This window comes from Pelecanus crispus, chromosome 4 (assembly GCF_030463565.1).
Source record: "Pelecanus crispus isolate bPelCri1 chromosome 4, bPelCri1.pri, whole genome shotgun sequence".
In the NCBI taxonomy this organism is placed as follows: Eukaryota; Metazoa; Chordata; class Aves; order Pelecaniformes; family Pelecanidae; genus Pelecanus; species Pelecanus crispus.
The window spans coordinates 876,041-897,484 of record NC_134646.1 but is presented as its reverse complement, the minus strand read 5'-3'; the positions used below and the strand labels follow the sequence as shown (position 1 = coordinate 897,484).

At 39.6% G+C, this 21,444-nt stretch overlaps 1 protein-coding gene across 1 annotated transcript in view; it reads left to right on the top strand.

Moving 5' to 3' along the window:
• BMP2K (BMP2 inducible kinase) overlaps window positions 1-21,444 on the top strand; it is a 61,213-nt gene that overhangs the window by 29,146 nt on the left and 10,623 nt on the right. The window contains exons 5-15 of the mRNA XM_075709181.1: window positions 68-189; window positions 1,227-1,308; window positions 1,951-2,083; window positions 4,331-4,434; window positions 6,531-6,610; window positions 8,274-8,434; window positions 9,799-9,977; window positions 10,751-10,846; window positions 11,608-11,795; window positions 14,435-14,592; window positions 19,170-19,283. Coding sequence (XP_075565296.1) covers window positions 68-189; window positions 1,227-1,308; window positions 1,951-2,083; window positions 4,331-4,434; window positions 6,531-6,610; window positions 8,274-8,434; window positions 9,799-9,977; window positions 10,751-10,846; window positions 11,608-11,795; window positions 14,435-14,592; window positions 19,170-19,283 — 1,417 coding nt within the window. The remainder of the gene's footprint in view (window positions 1-67; window positions 190-1,226; window positions 1,309-1,950; window positions 2,084-4,330; window positions 4,435-6,530; window positions 6,611-8,273; window positions 8,435-9,798; window positions 9,978-10,750; window positions 10,847-11,607; window positions 11,796-14,434; window positions 14,593-19,169; window positions 19,284-21,444) is intronic.

Here is a 21,444-nt window from a genome sequence, read left to right as displayed (position 1 = left end):
GCTGTTAGCTTGGAAATTAATGCTGTTATTTTCATCTAATGTTTCTGTGTGTTGATTTCCTTTGAAGGTGGAGAATATATTGTTAAACGATAGCGGGAACTATGTTCTCTGTGATTTCGGCAGTGCCACTAACAAATACCTTAATCCTCAAAAAGATGGTGTTAACGTGGTTGAAGAAGAAATTAAAAAGTAAGTTCACTTAAGTGGCCTGTTGTAAGTAATGATTGTGTTGCTGGGCAACTCAGTTGTGCAGTGTGCATGTATCTTATTAATACGAGTCGGACTTAACGGTTGAATTGGAACAAACGTTGACATAAATATAGGAAAACAGTGGAACTACTTGGTAACATAGATTTCTTCCATTTATTCGCAGATTGTTTTTGCAAAACTGAGACCCTTAAGAATAAAACTGTTGGAAAAAAGCATGCTGTTTTGAAATTGAATGGTTCAAAAATATATGTCTGGCTACTGGCCATTTCAGGAGTTCGATATTTTGAATTTGTGCTATTTTAATACAGCTAACATTAGGAGAGCAAAAGAACTGATGTAAATAAACACTGGAATGGTTTTATGTACAGCCCTGTTTATAGAGTAGGGCCCATATTCATTCTCCTAAGACTGATCAGAAAAGTATTTTAACTTTTACTACAGGCATGCTCTTGAAAACATGTATTGGTTTGGTTTTGCCCCTTCAGGCTAACCACTGCAGAGGAATAAATACAGGCTACTTGTTCTCAAATTACCAAGTGATACAGGGCTTGTTGGTTTTTTCTGGTTTTTTTTTTTTCCCCAGCTCAGAAAAATACTTTTGTTACCAGTTTAGTAATTTTTTTGAGATGTTACTTTTTTGAAGTCCCCATTCTGTATGTTTCAGTATGCCATAGGGAATACTCTTGTAGGACTCGTACGTTACATCCTTGAAATGGTGGGTTATTGCGGTATTTAAGCTGAGTGACTCTTGCAAAAGTACATGTGCTGCAGAAATAACATTAAAAGCAAATTTCAGCTGACTTAATGCTTAGTCTTGTGTATGATAATTTTATGTTGCTACTCCAAATATTCTCTGTGTTGCAGCAAATGCAGTAAATGACTTGCATTAAGACAATTCCAGGCGCGTATCTGAAACTTGGGTGTGAATGGCGTGTGCATGGCAGATGCAGGAAAAGATGCTTCAAGTTCTGAGGCCTGCTTTTCATCTATGTCCTCTTTTAATTATATACTGCTAGGTATACAACGCTATCGTACCGAGCTCCCGAAATGATCAATCTTTATGGAGGAAAACCAATTACTACCAAGGCAGATATCTGGGTAAGCAAAAAATCAGGTACTACGAAATATGGAACTAATTAAGATGTGTCGGGGGGGGAGTTAAAAGCAGCACTGACTGAGAAACTGATTCTTTGAAAGTGAACTGTATCATGCAGCTATAACAATGCAGAGGGTAGTAGAGGTATCTTTGGTAGTTATGTCTTCTGTAAATAAAATGCATGCTTTGTGTGATGATCATTTTGTGTTGAGGGACATGATGTGTAATTTTTTTCCTTTTTGTCAGCTCAGGTGGCTGCTTGATAGTCACCAGTGACTTCTCGTGGAAACCTGTTGGTAGCATGATAAGGATAGGTGGTTGTAATAGGTGATGTGCAATGAAGTAAATAAATTTAGCGGAAACGCTAGTGGTATCTCTGGGTGATGTGACAATGTGAATGCAGCTCTCGGGGTATGCTCTGATTTTGGTAGTTCGTTGTCGAACATGGGAGTCGGTGGGAAAGAAGGCGTTTTTAGAGCTGCTTTATCTATCGGCTTGTCACATCAACAGTCGTAATGCAGCTTCTACATGACAGTCTAAGCATCGGCTGTAGCTGGGATGCAATTTGTTTCTTGTTGGTGCTGCTTTATTGTGTAAGAGGCTTGCTCTCATCCCTTTACAGTGCCTGTATTTGTTTTTTACAGGCACTTGGCTGCTTGCTGTATAAACTTTGTTTCTTTTCACTTCCCTTTGGAGAAAGTCAAGTTGCTATTTGCGATGGAAGCTTTACCATTCCGGACAATTCCCGATACTCTCATAGTATACACTGTTTGATAAGTAAGTATCTGGGCAGCACACCAGTTCTTTTGCCTTGTAAATCAAATAAAACACAGAAGATCCCGCTAATGTAGGCGGGTGACTTGGATGGGTGGTGCAGACTGGCTGGGTTTTTGAGTGAACCGTGGGAGTTGCTCTTGGCTACCACCTGTCTTGGAACTCCTGCACTTGCCCTATCCCTTTGCTTATCCCTTTGCTCAACGGAGGACTGTGCCGCAGGCTGCAGAGCTGAGGTGCTGGCCTGGAGGGGAATTTTAGAAACACAGAGGTATCTTCTTTGAAATGGTGCTGCAGGCGAGCCAGGTGAATGAAAAACAAACAAGTCGTCCTCCTGGATGGCTGACAAGTTAAAATGAGCTACTGTATTCTGGGCATGTAATGGATGAGTTGATGATAACTTCAGAATTGAAACAGAATGAAACAGTGCGAAGACCTGCCAGATGAGATTGTACCTCTCGGCTCGGAAGAGCTTTGTTGGAGTTAAAGGAACTTTTTGGTTTCTTTGGGAGGCGTGGATGATTTTTCTTTTTTCCTTAGGTGGCCATAAACCACAAAGGGATAAGGGGAATGGAAAGAATAGCTCTTAATTGATTCATAGTTTATTTTTGCTCTTAAGTGTGTATTTTCTGTGGAATGTCAGACCGATAACAGTAATTTTTTTTATCCAAGTTGGACAGTTGTGCTTAGATGAATTTCAAGTGCAAGTTTAGAACCATAAAAGTACTGAGATGAATTGCACTGTGGGGAATTTTATAGTAGTTTCGTGGTTTATAACAGAACAAAAAATCTGATAAAGTTTGTGCAACCCAAATTGTCAGACATGAACTCTGAAAGCACAAAGAGTATGGAGGAACCTTTTGGGCAGCAAGCTCTGAGGCTAGCGATTAGTCTATTATCCAAATACAGAGATACAGGTTCTAATATTTGTAGTAATAATGAGTATTTTCTCTTGGATTTGTTTTCAAGCAGGTTAACTCAAAAGACTGCAACTGACAGAATCTGAAAAATTCAGAAAGTTTAAGTAGGAGCTCTTAAAATTTATTTTGAAGTTATGAATGTGTTGATCACATAGTTTATGCTTCTATGTAATACGAAATACAAAATCCAAACCACTTGTTTGAGCACACATTCATAATTGAGAAATAGCAGTTACCACGGTAAGCGTTTACCTTGTGCAAGTACTTAGTAACTGACAAAATGAGATTGATTTTCAAGTGATTAAATACTGTTCTCTGTGTCACAGTGCTACTTTTAGAAGAGTACAGGTTTTAATCCTGTCTCCTTAAAAGTATGAATGCTGATTTATTAAGACTTGATGAACTGCTGTGCCAAGATGAGCATTACTGGCATGGAATATATGTGGGTGGGGAAGAATGTCATAATGCAAATGTCCCTTCTTTCCATTTGGAATGGAAGCCAAAAAAAGCTGCAGTTGGTCATAAAAGGTACTTCAGGGACTTTTGGCTTCATCTCAGCTCTTTTATGAGGTGTGTGGGGTAGGAAACGACAAGCTGAACATTCTCCACCTGATAAATCTGATATTTCAGAATCAAGTGGTAGGAGTCACTTTGTAAGTGTTCTGTTTCCACTTAATGGTGCTGTCACTGTTAATTTAAATCTGCCTTATTTTGTAAAACCCATTAAAAAGTAAAACTTGATGTGAACTGTATTGGCCATGAAATAATGGCTTTGAGTAGAACTGTAAGATCTGTCTAGAGGGACATCAGAAATTCTGTGTCTTGTAAGGAAAAAGTCCTTTTTGTCCATGGAACTCTCTCTCTCTCTATATTTTTAATATACTAAAGTGTGCCTAGCCAACTAAAGCTGCAAGAGAAAAAATGATGTAGAACCATAGCCTGATGCAGTTAGATGTTATATCTGAATCTTCTGTTAGCTACACCGAATTTTGTATTAAGCCTAGAAAATTCTAGTACTATGAGTTGGTTTTATGTTGTTTCTCTCTGAAGTTACTAATTACTCAATCACTTTAGCTACCCTTTCTACGACCGAGTGTCAGAGTATCAAACAGCATACATCTTCTCCGGTTATAGTTGACCCTAGAAACTATTTGACTTGACAAAAAGTATTAAAAAAAACCCAAACCCAAACAACAACATAACAATAAAAATGACTGTTTCTGGGGTAAGATCATTTTGCAGAGCTGCTGAATTTCTGGCTGGTAGCATGCTGTCTCAACAGGCTTTTTGATATCCAACAGTGATAACTTGGTCTTATCAATTTTTGCAGGATATATGCTTGAACCTGATCAAGAACGAAGACCTGATATCTTTCAAGTATCTTACTTTGCCTTTAAACTTGCCAAAAAAGATTGTCCAGTGTCTAATATTAATGTAAGTAGTCTTTAATTTTTTCCTTGTTTTTACTGTATTTTGTAGGTAGCATTGAGAAAAGTCTGTCAAATCTGCTGAGAGAGATTATTTCAGTTTCTTCATGAACCTTGTGCCTAAATTTAAAACACAGAGCAGAGTACACTTCAAATTGCTATTGCATACATGCAATATTAGCTCATAATAAAGATCATCTTGTTCACAGATCTAGTTACTGTGCAATGGAATTTGAGGGCACATCAGTAATGTTCAGTATTATAAAGTGATTCTCAAGATAGGTGTCAGGAAAAATCCATCTCAAAATTGATTTTGGAATAAATATCAAGTATAGTGAACTCTGCCTTCAGAGGCAGATGAGTGAACTTACTGAGATACCTTGGAATTCCTTTATCCTTGGTCCTTACAGCAGAAGGCAGTCAGTAAATGTGAGTGGTGCTTTTTGGAAACTTAGGTAAAAAAAAAAATTAAAAAAAATCAGAAAACGTTGTAGGGCTTACTGTTTGTAGGTAAAGGCTAAACTTCAAGTGGCTTGAATGGTTTTGCATTATGCAGTTGTAGCCTGTGATTAGGAGGTGCAATAACTGCTTCCCATCGAATGCTTTTTCTTTCTATATGAGCAAGTATATAACTTTAGCTTGACATAACATAATTTGGGAATTTACTATGTTACTCATTGGAGGAGTAGTATCGCCTCGCTCGGGTGACTCGAATATGTCTGGGTTTGGATTTTTTAATTTTTCCCCTGCAGATAGGAAATGCCTGCTTACTTGGCCCTTTGCCCCGTGACAGACATAGAAAAGTAACGATGCCTGGAGTATTCTTACAAAGTGAAGCTGGTTTGTGTGTGTGTTTTGTCCCCTGGAGTGTTAAAACAGCAGTAAGAGCAGCAGTCTGTGCCCTGTTGCTGTTCATTTTCTCTGGCGGTGCTTGCCCCTCTGGCACGCACATCTGCCTTAAAAGAGAAGCGGCACAAAAATGTGCACGTGGACACCCCTGACCCTCCCCCTCGAAGTTTTGTGAGGATGTAAGAATGCCTAGAATCATAGAATTGTTTAGGTTGGAAAAGACCTTTAAGATCATCCAGCCCAACCATTAACCTACACTACCAAGTCCACTCTAAACCAGTCAAGGGTAGACTAGACCGAACCATGTCCCCAAGTGCCACCTCTGCCCGTTTTTTTGAACACCTCCAGGGATGGGGACTCCCCCACCTCTCTGGGCAGCCTGTTCCAATGCTTGACCACCCTTTCCGTGAAGAATTTTTTCCAAATATCCAATCTAATTGGATATTTAGATATTGGACTGTTGCAGGCTAGAAGAGAGGCTGGCTGAGTGCAGTATACTGTCTTTGACAGCAGCTTGTTTTTTCAAGGGAAAGTTGGAAGTATGCCTCTGTCTTTCCTAGACTCTTGGCCAATTCCAGTACTGATGGTAGTCTTCAGAAGCAGTATTTGATAATTGGTAACTCTGTCTCGACTGTTTGGGACCAGATTTAGATTTGCGTTCTTGACTGTACGTAAGGAGGTAGTGCATGAGTAGAGATCATCTTCCCCCTCCCTCCCCCAAAATTGCCATTTTCCTTGGTTAAATGTGGTTTAGGTGAAAAGTAATTAATTCGGAAATCTGCCTGAGATAGGGGTAAGTTAAAGGACCGTAGAAGGTTAGATGCTGCGTGGTTTTGTGGAACTTGTGTTGGGGTGGAAGAGCTGAGTGGACTAAAAAACTATTCTTGTTTCATTCAAAGGTTAGGCGTTGTTTTAGCTCTTGAACTTGAGGCTAAACTAAGTCTCTCTTCTGTGCAGTTACAAGAAAACATTTGGAGAAAATGTTTTCCTGTTTTGTTGGTAGTGTGTAAATGAAGTGAAGTAGTTGACAAAACGGTCAGACCAGTAATGTTTTTGTTTTGCTTTTGCAACAGATGAGAGAACATAGAGATACTGTTAAATTAAAACACTTTTAATCTACAGCCATGTGAGTGAGTTCTGCATGAAGCCTTGTAACATGAAAAACTTGAACCCAAATATTCCTCTTCAATAAGTAATGATTTTTTTCTTTCAGGATTTCGTTTTTTTAATTTATTCAAATTTATTTTTCCCAAGAATTCTCCTGTCCCTTCAACTCTTCCTGAACCCATGACAGCTAGTGAGGCAGCTGCTAGAAAAAGCCAAATAAAAGCAAGGTGAGCAGCGGATGTGGCTTTTTTTTTTTTGCTAATATTGTTAAGCAACATGTTTGTCTGAAACGTGTTTTCATATGCTTGTCAATAAATGGAAAAATAATTTTAGCAGCAGAGGTCATTAGAATAGATAAACTGCAATTCTGAGAGCTTCAAGTCTCTCTGGATTCCACTCTACTGCTTGTTTTCCATGTATTGAGAATCCACAGAGAGAAACGGAGATCCTGTTTTGTGGTGGAATAATAAGTGCTAGCAGTCTGTTTCTGATCTGCTATATTTTCTCCTAGTGTGATGAGTGAATTTGGAAATAAAAGATTTTAGTGGCAGGTGAGGATAATAAGGTACAGGTGAACTGTTCTTAGGAGGTTTTTTTTTAAATGTGCAAATCAAATCTGATTGATTGAAGCTAAGTGGATTTTGTTCTTTCAAAAAATCCCATTTTTATACCAAAATATTCCCTTTTTTGGTGCTTGTTAATAAAAATAAAACCAAAACCTCAGGAATTCCCATTCATGCTTTTTACTTCTGCTGTGGTGTATGATGTATGCTTAATTCTAATGCTGGAAGAATCTTTACACTTTTATTCCTGGAAGTTGTTTGGGTATTGAATCTACCAACATGTGTGACTTTGGTACTTTTATATTCAGCTATAATTATCAGCTCTGTTTGAACTCCGACTTCATTAGCCTATTGTGATTGAAAAGCAAATGAATGGACTCGTCTGAGCCACGTTTGAGCTATGTAGATACGTCTGTGCCATTTTGAGGTAGTGTCACGGTCTGGATGTGGTTGGTTTTGCTGGCTCTGCTATCAGTTGGTAACGTGCAGTGGAGGGCAGGCGTAGAGTATTTACGGAATAATGTTTCAAACTCCAGCTAAATCTGCTAGACAATAGTAGGAGGATTCATAGTTCTTCTGAAATAATGTTTTCCTGATGGCCTTAAGTTACAGCAGGTTAAGGCAGATGGTGTCTTGATATGGTATGGTAGGAACTAATGCGAGGTGTTTAGGTGCTGGAGCTCAGATGGTGAATCAGTGTTTTTAAGCAGTTGGACAGTTTTAAAAATGCCCATACTATACCCTGATAACAGGATAAAAGCTCAAATGTACTTTGGTTGTGAACGTCTTTATTATCCTGGCAGACTATTATACAGCTCTGAAGTATTGCAGGGAAGATGCAAATATTTTGAGCAGTTTATGGGTGTTGTAACTGCTAGAGGCTAAATCTATAACAGAAAGTAAAAACGAGTTGACTTAACAGATAAGAGACTTCGTAATCTTATTTCCTGTTTGCATGAACAGTAATCATATCTCTAGTCGTAGGATTGCTGACTCAAGCGCTGCACATAAGTTTCACTCGCTACTGTGAACTGAGGAAAGCTTATACAGAGAAATTTCGTCTAGTGCCATCATCTCCTTGGGGAAAAGGCCGTTGCATAGCTCCTTCTTAATGGTGTTCTGTGGCCGTCATATATCCTATGGCTGCAATGGGTGGCGAGTAGAATTTTGGGAAACAAATTTTAGTGTATTAAAATCCAATTTAGAAGTAGAGCAGCACATGGTTAAGATATAATTGAGATATTAAGAGATACCGTGTGTCTAATTTGAAGAAGAAACAGTCCTTTTTTTTAATCAAGTGTCCTGTATGGGAAATTTGCCGTTTCAGAATAACAGATACTGTTGGACCAACAGAAACCTCAATTGCACCACGACAAAGACCAAAGGCCAATTCAAGCACTGCCACTTCTAGCGTGCTGACGATCCAGAGCTCAGCAACTCCAGTCAAAGTGCAAGTTCCTGGTGAATTAGGTAATCGTGGGCAAAAAGGTAACTTGACAAAGCTTAAGGATGGACCAAAAAGAATGAAGAATGAATTCTGTATTTCTTTTCCTTCTTACTCCAGTAGGGATAACATTTAAAGCTCAAATTGATCTGCTTTTTTTACATGCTGAAACCCAAATTTTCATCCTTTCTGAAAGACTCTAAACGTGCAAATACTAAGTTTGACCAGGTGCCACAAAAACTAAATGCAAATTGTTCACAAATGAAGGTATTTTTTTCATTGTGCTTAACACTGACTTTGAACTAACTTTCCTGCTGCAGACTGTGAGAGAAGTTCATGCTTGGTTTTGACTTAGAAATAATTCACTAAAAGTAGTGACCTCTTCTGTAACAAACTGCTTGCATTGTAGTAGGAAAAATGTTTTCCCTGTGCCTCAATAAGCCATGAGATATCAACAATATGTTGGTATTATTTGTAGGCTGGAATGGTGTAGAGACTTCTCTAATAATAGACGGATGCATTTCACATCGCACTGTGGGTACAATAGAGGGGCAACAGGGGAGGAGTTGAGGGAGACTCAGTTGAGTGAAATAGGTTTTCAATAAATCACTTGTGAATTTTTCTTTATCTCATTCAAAAAGAGTTATGGATCTGATAAATATTCGCTTAAATAGTTTTCATTTACATGTTGAATACTTTCCTAGCTGCACTTTGTGGTGTTAGGTGTCTATTGCAGTACAGGAAGAGTAGCTTCAGGGACGGTCTTGGGAAAGCCCCCAGTCAGAAGGCCACTGAGAGTGTTTGTGTCCTGGGTGTAAATAACTTTTACTAGACAGGATCCCAATAACATCCAACTTGGAAAGCTTTTCTTGTTATGACAAGGAACAGATCATTCCTGGGCACTTCAGAATATAAATACAGCATGCAAGAGAGATCAATTTATATTAGTAACTGATTAGTTAAAAGGCTGCAAAAACAGTTGAATGGTGAAATTAGTCAGGTGTTCTGTTTAAGGGAATTGACAAGTGAGCCAATAGTTTCCTTAAAGAAAAAAAAAATTCCATGCGTCGTATGCACGTGTTATTGTATGCTTTGAGGGTTAGGGATTGAGGTACTAGAAGGTCCAACTTAAGTGTTCGTAAAGCAGAAGTCTTGAACCCAGCTTGCTCTGTCGTGAGATCAAGGGAAAAGCTTCCTGCATCTTAGTACAAACTGTCCATTGACAGGCCTGAAAGTATTTTCAAAGAAGTGAACTTAGTATCTACCAGCCGTACTAGTTGTCAGGCTGGGAAGGGAAGTTTATAAACTGTTTCACCTTGAAGAGTTAAATGAAGATGTTAACTGCCAGGGAGCTCTCTAGCTAAAGTTCAGAGATCAGTATGTCAGTAGCGTTGTCTGAATATTACAGGAACCATGCGCCCAGGGAACGGGCAAGAAGTCTTACAGTCCCAAGGGACCAACCAGCACCCCCCGCAGCAGAACAGAGTTCTCCAGCAGCTGCAGCAGGGCGACTGGAGACTACAGCAGCTACACCATTTACGTCACCAGCAGCAGCAACCTACTGTTCAGGATGCTTATGTTCAGCAGGTACGGCTCAAATCTGTTAGACAAGTTTGACACACACATTATACTTGCTAATAACACTTGGAATTATGTGCTAGTTAAATGTTTCTGCTGTTGCTGCCTGGTTTTTTTCCTCCTAGGTGAGAAAGAAAGGGGTCATGGCTCCTGCCCCTTCTTTTTACCTTTGATTTATCTTTTCGTAGGCACTGGAATGCTTGTCCTAGAAAGTTGCTTTTTTTTTTGTGCTGTCTTGTTTTTGCAGTTTGAGCCTGAATCCCAGCTTGCTTTGAATGGTCACGATGTGGCCCATATAACAGTGTTGTGTATGTGTAAACGTGCTTGGGATAAATGTTAGGAATTATCTAGGTGACAATGCTACGCTTGCGGTAGAAGGTTGTACATACACCATTTTGCAGTTCTTGCTTTCTCAAATTTCTCTTGGTCAGTGAAGAGCTTCCTTCTTGTTGTTCTGTCTGCCCAGATTTTTCACAGATAACACACATTCTAAGGCTGTCCAGCTTGCATACTGTCAAGTATAATTGCTCAAGTTGCGTACCATAAATAACTGTAAACATAACAGAAGAGTGGCTAGGTCAGGCAAGAACTGTCAGATCCTGTCCAAGACACCTATTGCTATTCCTCTTCCTGCTCCCCACCTCTCGCCCTGTTGAGACGTGTTATTCTTCAAAGCACAGCTGATTTATTTTCAAAAGGGGCTCAGCACTGGTGAAAGTTGCAGAAGGGGGCGGGGGGTGCTTCATGACTTCTTAAAACTATTTTCTTCTTTTCAACTATAGTATCAACAAGCAATGCACCAGCAGATGGTCCAACAGCAGCTGTTGATGCAGTCTGTGTACCAGCAGCAACCTTCCCAATCTCAGTATCCTGCTATGGTATGTCGAGGATGAAATGTAGATGATACAATCTTAAAATATGTGCTGTGTTTGTAAGCTATTGTGAAGATGTAGTAAGGAGAAGTTTGAGAGTAGTTGTAATGAGCTGTGGATGTGGTAAATAGTGTGAAGTTCAGCATCTAAAACAATACTCAGTTAGGGGGAAAAAAGTTAATCCAAACTCATGTGCAAAAGCTTATCTGGAGTTGCACTTCTGTATTAATGGGATGGGATATATCCTAAACTTGATTAAGTAGGTATCTCCTAATTTGAATCATACTTGGTGCTTAAAGGTTTCCAGGAGTGAGCACAGCAATAAATGTATGTTATCCTACAAAGTGACAGAAGACATGGTGGCATCAAATTCCTACTTTAAAAGCAAGAGAGTTAACTGGTGTGATCTATTTCTCACAAGTCAGGAGAATTTGTCCTGGAATACTGATTATTAATACTTGAGAATAGGGTATGATGAAAACTAAGTTCTTAGTGCTGCAGTAGCATATGCTTAGGTTGTGATAATTACAAAAAGTTAGGCGGTAATGTGTTGGAAGAGAAAAACGGTATCACGGACCTGTTAGGGCAGTTTCTTTTCACCTGTATAATGGCCCAGTCTGGCTTCTTGGTTCTACTGAAGCTACCAAGCTTGTTTGGAGCGTGGTGGTGGTTAGTGCATTTGGCTGCAAGGCTGGCATTGTTACTTAGCAGAAGAGATTTGCACTGGCCCATGTGAATTTTCGTAACATGGTCATTATCTTACTTAGGTGCAGCAATATCAGCAGGCTCTCCTACAGCAGCAGATGCTTGCTCAGCAGCAACAGCGGTCGCAACAGGCGCAGTCTCCTGAATATATCACTTCTCCACAAGACTTCTCACCAGCCTTAATATCCTACCCTGGGTCACTTCCAGTGCATGCTGGTACAGTGGCAGATTCTCCCTACCCTGCAAGCAGGCAAGTATTCTGACATAGATGTACCCAAAGGTTACTTATTGCTTACATTCCTCATTGTGATGAGCACTGCTGAATTGTTTCATCACAAATTACTTGCTTCAATAGTAAGCTATTACTTAAAGTAGTTGGATAATTGCTGTCTAGTGGTAAAGGGTATTTTGTGAGGAAAGTGGAACACTTAACCTGTTAACAGATGAGCCTGGTACACCTTCTTAAAGAACCTGTCTGGCACTTTTTCTTGTTCGTGGACTTACTCCAGGAACTGACTGCTAACCGCTTTGCTTAGGATGGTCGGTAGCCTATGTTGAATGAGGCTGTGGGCATGTGAAAGTCCTCTCAAACGCATTTGTCCTGGTTTCGGCTGGGATAGAGTTAATTTTCTTCCTAGTAGCAGGCATAGTGCCGTGTTTTGGATTTAGTAGGAGAAGAATGTTGATCACACACTGATGTTTTTAGTTGTTGCTCAGTACTGCTTATGCTAGTCAGGGACTTTTCAGCTTCCCATGCTCTGCCAGGTGCACAAGAAACTGGGAGGGGGCACAGCCAGAATAGTTGATCCCAACTGCCCCAAGGGCTGTTCCATACCATACGGCGTCATGGGCAGTATGGAAACTGGGGGGGGTTGGCTGGGGAGCAGCGATCGCTGCTGGGGAACTGTCTGGGTATCGGCTGGTGGGTGGTGAGCAATTGCATTGTGCATCACTTGCTTTGTATATTATTATTACTATTATTATTATATTGTTATTATTTTACTTTATTTTATTTCAATGATTAAACTGTTCTTATCTCAGCCCAGGAGTGTTTCTCACTCTTACTCCTTCGATTCTCTCCCCCATCCCACCGGGGCAGGGGCAGTGAGCGAGCGGCTGCGTGGTGCTTAGTTGCTGGCTGGGGCTAAACCATGACGACACTTTTAAGAGGGGCTTTATAGTTGGCATTTATTTGCTAGGGCTTCTAACTCATGTGTCTATTGATCAGAGGTCTGACTTAAGTATGTTATTTGATGGTGTACAACTCATGAGCGATGTGGTGCCTTTGTAGGGGCCTGTGGACTTACCCTTGCTTAATAAAGTATAATATATAATGACTTTCACATGAATTCTTATGAAAAAGAGCATGTGGAATAAAAAACCCTTCCTTTTCTGATTTAAAAATAAAAAAAGATTCACAGATTTGAGATTTGTCCAGTTACACTAATGTTATGGACTAGGTTACAAACTGACATGGGTTCCTACTATATTGTATTGAAAGAGAAGTTCTTTGCAATTCTGGGAATCCTCCAGTCTTCGGTGCAGTCAGTCTTGATACAGGCTTTCAGTTAATAATGTGGCTCACATGTTTCAGGTGCTGCTGTCTTTCTTTGTCTCTTCTAGGTTACAGTGTGTTGAAAGAGTAAAAGGCAAAATATTTTCCTGCTGTAGGCTGGATTGATAGAATATCATGTATAACTGTGACCAGTTTGGTTTCATCTTGCCAATTAGGTAGTCTCTGCTAGGGATAAGAGTCTTGTCCTGTACTTCTGTGCCCATATTTGAGACTCACCAGCTCTACTTCGGTCAGGTCTATTGTCAGAGTAGTTTTGACACACATAATTTCTGAAAGGAATCATTCCAGTCCGGAAGTAAATATGTATATTTCCAGTTTCTCTTCTTTGTGTTTGGCTGAAGGTTTTGATCCTGCTGTTCTAGCTTCAAGTCAATGATAGTGAGTTAGCGATGGTTTGCAATGCACAAGATTGATCTTGTAAATAAAAAATACGACTTCTTGTACTAAAGGAAGGGGTGATGAGTTTCTTTTCCCCTGACATACTAAGTGCATTGCATTGTATCGCATGGTGTCCTTCTCTCAGTAGAAAGAGCCAGTAGTCTTGTGGGAGGGCAGCACCCAAGCTGACAGGAAAGAGCCCCTTCCCCTTTTGTCTTGTCTTGAAGAGATGGTTTCACGTGGAGCTGGGCTGCAGGTGTGGCCTGCGGACCCTGCCGAGGCACAGAGAACCAGTTAGCATGCAGTATCTTGCTGATTGCTGCTTTTCTAGTCCGCTTCGGACAAACAGAGAAAGCGGTAGGTGTAATTTGTGAATGAGACGAAAAACACATTCTGTCAAAGTTTTCTCTATCTGTATTAGATAAGACTAGTAGAAGCAGAAGCTCTCGTGTCAACTGGTTAAGTTAATTGTATCAGTTGGATGGATGTAGGATGCAAAGACACTTAATGTGCCTGCCAAGACAAAAATAATTGGAAAATAAAGAGCAATGACGAAAACTTCATACATATTTAGTAGGCTTTTTTTTTTATGAAAGCAAGGCAGTCTCCTATGCCCGTATAGTAATGACCACAGGGGAAACACAGTTCTTGCCCTTGCATGTCACCTTGATGAAGGATTCTGTGCTTTGGCTACAGTTAATAAATTGGAAAATAGAAGTCCAAGGATCGCATACAAAAATGATGTGATCAAACCACGTCTTTCGAGCATTCTGTTTTCCCTTAAATTAGTTCAGATGCTTTTGGGATAAGCTGTTAATGCATGTGTGTTACTTATATATAGTATTTTGGCATAATGAGGCATGTCATAGATTTTCATCCTGATAAACAATCCCATAATGTTTTCCTTTATTTGCTTCCATGAACTGACTTTGCAGGTCAGGTATTCCTGATGCTGAAGCAATTGCCGGTTACCCCAAGCAGAGCATCAATAACCCACCCGATATGTCAGGCTGGAACCCGTTTGGAGAGGACAATTTTTCCAAGTTGACAGAGGAGGAGCTGCTGGACAGAGAATTTGACCTGCTAAGATCAAGTAAGGGACGCTTGAAGGCTTATTTTGCTTCGCAGTAAATGAGGGCTCTGTAGTTGCGCAGCAGTTCCAACACCTGTCATGTGGAAGGGCCACGCAGTCTGCGTACAAAAAATTCTTTCTAAGCATTTGAGGGCAGAGTTGGGCCTGTCTTCTTCTTTCTTTGCTTTCCCTTTTTGAAAATGTGTGCAATAGGAACTCCCTGTCTAAAATGGGTAGTTACTGGCTCAAATACTGCAGAAATGGTAATATCTTAGCTCTTAAATACTGCTCGTGTCACCTTGATTGTCAAGAAGCTCTGAACAGCAGAGAGATGTTGTCAGATAGGAAGAAAAGTTTGGCTGCTTGCTTTATTCCTTTCCAGCTTTTTTCTTGCACACCAGAGCAAAAGATTTGTGGGTCTGATATGTCCTTTGAAAATGCCTGAAAGAAAATTGATCTATTACATTATGTTAATGTTTTGTAATGTCCTTTTTGATGAGTGGCTACATGTAAGGGCTGCTTTATTGTTCTGATATGGCAATAGTTGAATAAACTTTTTCCTCTTGAAGTCAGTCATCTCAATGGTTTTTACTTGGAATTACTTCATTCTCTTAATTGCTTAATGCATGCTGATTACACGCTCTTTCTAAAACTGGTTTTGTTAAGATCAGGTTTATTAGAGAGGTTTGTAAGATGTGACAATGTCAAAAAACAACAGATTGTATATACTTGGCTGACTATCGGCAAGTTCCTTGCAATTAAAAATGCAGTAAAGTTGAACTTCAAGTGATTGGAAAAAAAAGCTATGCCTTCAGTTGAGTCTTTTTCTTCTTGGATATCTGTGTCCTGAAATGTAGCTGAATAAGGTGTGTGCATGACCTGTTAATCTTTAAGGAAAGTGACCGGTTTGGGGTTTTTCTTTTTTTGGTGAAACTCTAGTTTATCAGCACAACGTTACCCATTTCCAGAATCTTTAACTGACCTTTGGACTGCCGACTGTAGGTACGCTAAGTTTTATGAGATTGATTTGGTGAAGCCACATGTTTTGAACAAATGTAAGTACAGAAGAAGATAATTAACCAAGGATGTATTTCAAGTGGCTTTACAAAAAAGCTGGAAAAAGCTATAAAAGAAATAGGTTTCCCTGGAGTAGCTCAATAGGCTGGTTAGAGTAAGCTCTTAGTAAAGGTAATTCAGTGCGTAAAGAGCTGGATGTGATGATAAACTTCATATGCCGTATCAGAAAAGTAAGCATAACCGCATAGTTTTGCTTAGTAATAACCAGCATTAGGGTTCTTTAGTCACTTGAATACAAAAAATGTAAAAATAAAAATTAAAAGAAATTATTCGCTTGACCAGTAGTACACTAGATGGCAGGCTTGTTTATACATAGTGCGAGATGCAGTTACAGCTTCTCTGTGGCCTTTTGGCTCCATTTCTCTTAGAGGTCCAGTGGAGGGGGAGCATTGCGGGTTGTAATCTCAGTGTATGTGTGTTTGTGTGTACACACAGATAGGTACATCAAAGACTTCAAAGACTTGTTAAATTTGTTCTTTGATATTAAGGATGTTGTGCCAAAGATAGTATGAACTTAGCTTGCAGCGTTAATGCCTTTGCTGCAGTCAAAGCAGTAATACTTATACCTAATTTTGTCTACTGGTACTTTCTCAAACTTAAGTGGATTAATGAGAAACTAAGAGATTAATTGTACAATTAAGGGTTATACCTATCAAATTGTCATTAACTGTATAATACTTCCTGGAATTTCCTCAGATATATCTTAAAGATCAAGGCTTAATTGTCTTTAGATGTAGGCTATCTCTTACGAGAGAAAACTGCTGTTTACTACAAAGTAATCTTTTTTGCTCAAATTTTGACTTTACTGTGAATCATTCTGCCATCTAGAAGAAGGAGAATTGAAGGTACAGGTTTGATAAATGGTTATCTTCTCTGTTGCTAAACCTGGTTGCTGTCCTGTACTTTATAACTCATGTGCAGTGTGATGTAAGTTTGTCTTTTTGCGACGTTATGTGGTGCTGAGAAGCATTTGAAACGTTAATGCTATCTTTCTACTTCCAAAAGCCTGGTTTGTATTGTTGACATGATGCTTTGTACATAAATTAAAAATATTTTTAAATCTGTCAAGTATTTTTAAAGCTGTTGTGTTCATGACAGTAATACATGACTAATTGAATATACAGAGTCATTGTTAGAGGATCAAGATGTCATCATAATTTGTCAGGCTAACATTACCGTTCGATTTGATGCATTTAGCCGCTTAATGTTGTCGTGTGTGTAGTGATGGGTATTGCTGTATATGATTAATTACTTCCCCTTAAAAAAGGGAGCTAAGTCAGAGAACGGAATACCTTGCTTAAACTTTGTGGCAATTTTCGTAGTAAAAAGATGACAGTTGCAGTAAAAGGTAACGGGCAGTTGAATGAAGATTTCCGAACTGAGCGCCTTTGTGGAGAATTTCGATACGGAGTTACAGGGTGGAGTTCCTGGTTCTTGTGTACACAGGTGTTTCTCTAATCTTGTTGGTACCATTGGTATTAATGATGGTCCGGAAGAAACACACGATGCTGAGATTCTGACAACGCTGTGAAAAAAAGGATTTCTTAGAAAGAGCTCCTGTAACCACTTAATCTGTGCAGAATTGGGAGCTGAGAAAATGAGTCATCTTTCTCACCGGGAAAAAATACCAGCGTAGCCTTCACACTGATTTGCACAAAGATTCTTGTTAGGCCCAGAATCATCTGGGTGCTTCAACAGAGACACCTGTGGGTGCAAAGCCTGCCAAGCTCTGCGGCCATCTCCTTTGCAGTATGTGCAGTATGAAGGGACTACCTGGGCCATCCGTGCAGGAAAGAGCTGTGGTTCTTACCAGGCTTTCCTTGTACACAGGGGCTTCTCGTACTTCAGAGGGTCCCGAGAGAGCTGTCTCCTGAGTAATAATGGGTCTGTCACTTGCATGGAGACAGCCGGATTCCTTATTTGTGGTTTTAAATAACTGCACTTCTCATGAAAGGGTTGGCTGTGGCACGTGATCGTGTCGCTGGCAGCATTTGTATGATTATTCATAGAATCATAAAATCATAGACTCGTTTAGGTTGGAAAAGACCTTTAAGATCATCCAGCCCAACCATTAACCTACACTACCAAGTCCACACTAAACCAATCAAGGGTAGACTAGACTGAACCATGTCCCCAAGTGCCACATCTACCCGTTTTTTGAAGGCTTCCAGGGATGGGGACTCCACCACCTCTCTGGGCAGCCTGTTCCAATGCTTGACCACCCTTTCTGTAAAGAAATTTTTCCTAATTTCCAACCTAAACCTCCCCTGGCGCAGCTTATTCACTGAGGGCGGGAAAAAACTTGGATCTTTATTTTAAGGAAGCCGCATCTGAGGCGCGATAAAGTCTAATACGGACGGTCCCACTGAATCTACTTCTGCTTGTGTGAACCTGGAGAAACCATCACTGTCTCTTTTCTCTCAAACGCTCTCTGATAAAGAGGAGTGGATCTTGTTACGAGGTGGACAAATGACACTTGTGCCTCAGAAGACTGGAAAAATGGATCGTCCTTTTCCAATAGCCTTAGATTTGATGAATTGACAAATTTTAAATGTCATTTTCCAGGGAAATGTATGCCAGTACGTATATGCCTAGGTGCCATGGAGGAGTTGAAACCTTGTATTTACTCAGTTGACCTAATGTTTCTTGCATGATTAGCATTTCAGTCCATGTTGTTTTCCGCTGCCCCTTGCCCTGCTGCCGAAGTTGGGAGGTCTGATCATCATCTGGGGGCTTGAACTTGCATAGTCTTGCATGCCAGCATTTGCAGGGACTCTCCAAAGGGTAGTCCAAGTTGCTGCATCCTTAAAAGTTACTCTAGAATTTGGTTGCCTGCAAACTGTGCAGCAGTCAACTGGTTTTCCTCTGGAGGCCAGACACTGGAGATAACAGAACAAAAGCATTCCTCACTCAGTCTGCCTTTTGTTTCTCTCCTTTAAAAAGAAAGAAAGAAAAAAAAATCAGTCTCCTAAGGGTTGAAGATTGTACAAAACAGACACTGCATTTCTCTATATTATATGAGATTCAAATTGTTTTTAATAACTAACAGATGTTACATGTTTAATAAAAAGTACTCCCAGCTTTTCTGCTGTGCTTGTCAACTTGTCTCTTCTTGTGGCAAAGGCTGGCCAAAACTTGGATAAAATGAATGATTTTGTGTGTTAGATAGGCGTAGTGGTTCTGCCTTGAAAATCTCAAGAGCACACAGGACTAGTGGTTACTATTACAGAGCACATAGGCTGCATATAACATGAGACACCCTCATTTAAAGCATTCCATCACCAAATACATGCTGCTCTTGGTGGGACAGGGGGATTAACAGTAAGGTTTTGCACATGAATTTCCCCGAATGATCAAGTAGTATGAATTCAAGATGTAGAATATCTTGAAAACATCAAAAAAACCCTAACCGAGAGTATATTCCTCCCTCACCCTGTGCAGTAGATATCTTTGTGTAGGCACAAGACCTGCCATTTTTATTTTATTTTATTTTTTGTTCTGTTTCATTTTGTTTTTTACAGACAGGCTGGTGGACAGGAGAGCATCTTCAGATAAGAATGTGGAGTCACATTCTGCTCCACAGAAAAGTCCTCCTGAAGATCCCTTTGGTTCTGTTCCTTTCATTTCTCACCCAGGCAAGTTACATCTGTAACGTCGCTACCTCATATATATATATATGTACGCATATGTACATATATATATACGTATGTATCTGTTGAAGTATGTACATCTGGTTAAATGACCAAAGAATGATAAAGGTGTCAGCTGCCTCATGGCAGATGGGTTGAAGAGATTTTTTTAATACGTTGATTACCTCCAATTAAAAAAATATTTCTGCATCCTATTCCTGGCATTAGTACAACGTACAGACTATGTAGTCTTCGCAGTGCGATTACATTGGACCAGTGCAGTGTGCATCATTTGCATAGAACTGGAACTGCTTTTGCTAAAGGGAAATTACTTGCTAAGACCAAATTTTGCTACTTAGCAGGAGTTGGAAGCAGACTACAGCGGTTTCTTCAGTTCAGTTCTCCAGTTGAGTTAAGACTGTAAGGTTCCACTGCATTTAATGCGTAGTTTTGGTGCAAATGAAGTGAAAATAAAAAAAAAAAACCCTTACATTATCTGTACATTTGGAGGGGATGGGGGAATTGATTATTGTGGTTCTGTTCAGTTTTGGCTATTTTTACCTCGGATGGAAGTAAAAATAACATTGGATGTGGACATTGACTGTGAATGTGGAACTACATCATCCTGCAACTTAATCACCAGTTCTAACATTTGCTTGATCAGCACTTTAATCACTTTTTTGGTACCTGTGGCAAACCAAAGCCTACATGACAGTTAAATGGTCAAAAGTGCTTCAGTTACTTACGGAGCGACTTAGGTGCCTACCTAAGTTTTGTTGAGAGTGCCGGTGTTATAAAGGTGCCTTAATATCACTTCTAAAAACTATTCTTAATGAAGTTCAAAAGCTCAGATAACATGCCTTAAAATAAATCACTTGGGGTCAACCTAAGTTAGCATCCGTGTTTTCTTTGGCTTTCATCTTGCGTTCCTGAAGATGAAGATGAAGGTGTGTTAGGGCTGCGCGGTGCTCGCAAGTGCTCTTGTACTGTCCATGGTGAAGAGTGAACAGGATAACACTGCTGTGTTCTGCAAGACAGTTTGTAAACATACCTCTGTATCTGTATCCTCTCCTGTTGTTAGAAAGACTCGAATTCATTCTGCGTAGTCTGTTACTGTGTTCCTAGTTTCTTTTTTTGTTCTCGTTCAGAAAGGAAAAGTTTGCCTTCCGTCATCCTGTTAATATTCAGTAGTTCAATACAATGTGAAAGCGATTCTTAAGTGAAGAAATGTTTGCAGTATAGATGCAGTCTATAGGTGGCTGTTTGGAAGGGTTTACCTTAGAGTCTTCATTGAAGAGGTTGCTTTGTTTTATAGGTGAGCCTATAAAAAAAAAAACCATTTTGCACATGCAAAATGAACAGTAATAGTTACACTTAATCTGAGGTGGTGCCTATTGGGTGCTTAGCCTCCTGTCTTAACTATTCATCCCCATGTGTCTAGGGATTTTTTTTTTTCTTTCTTCACCTTAGGTAGTAAAATGTATTTGCTCCTTGCTGTTTTTCACATTATTATAAAATAGCTTAGATGGTAATGATTGGCCTCACTGTGTTATGTCATATGTTTTACTTTTGTTACATTGAATTCAAACTTTAATTCCTGACATACTAAAAAACAAGGGCAGATGCCTTACCTAAAAAAAAAAAAACAAACCCAAACCCGAAAAAATCAAAAACAACCCAAAAAACCCCACAAAAAACCCAAAACAATCAAGTTCAGTCGTGGCTGGAAAACCAGACTGCTTGAGAAATGTTGAGTTGGTTATGAAATGTTACCTGTTTCATTAGAGAAAAAAAGAAGTACGTTATTAAATAGCCTTTTCTCTGCTGACTCAGAACTGGAATTCAAACATGTGTACATACTGGCCTGATTTCAAGGAAGGTATTTTTAATTTTGTGTTAACAGTGAATTACACACAGCAAACAAATCTGATATGATAAATCTTTAAATCTGAAGATACGTCTTTTGAAAGCTGGTTTGTTTTTCCCAAGGAATTGTGTTTGGAAGTGTCTTGAAACGAGGGGTTGCAAGACAACTAAAAAAAGGAGAATGGTGTTGACTTACATGTATTTTATTTCTGCTTGAGGGCTTTCTAGGACAAACTTGACAAATATCCCTAATATTTTGATTTCCTCTTGCACTTAACATTTCTGTATAATATGTTCTTTC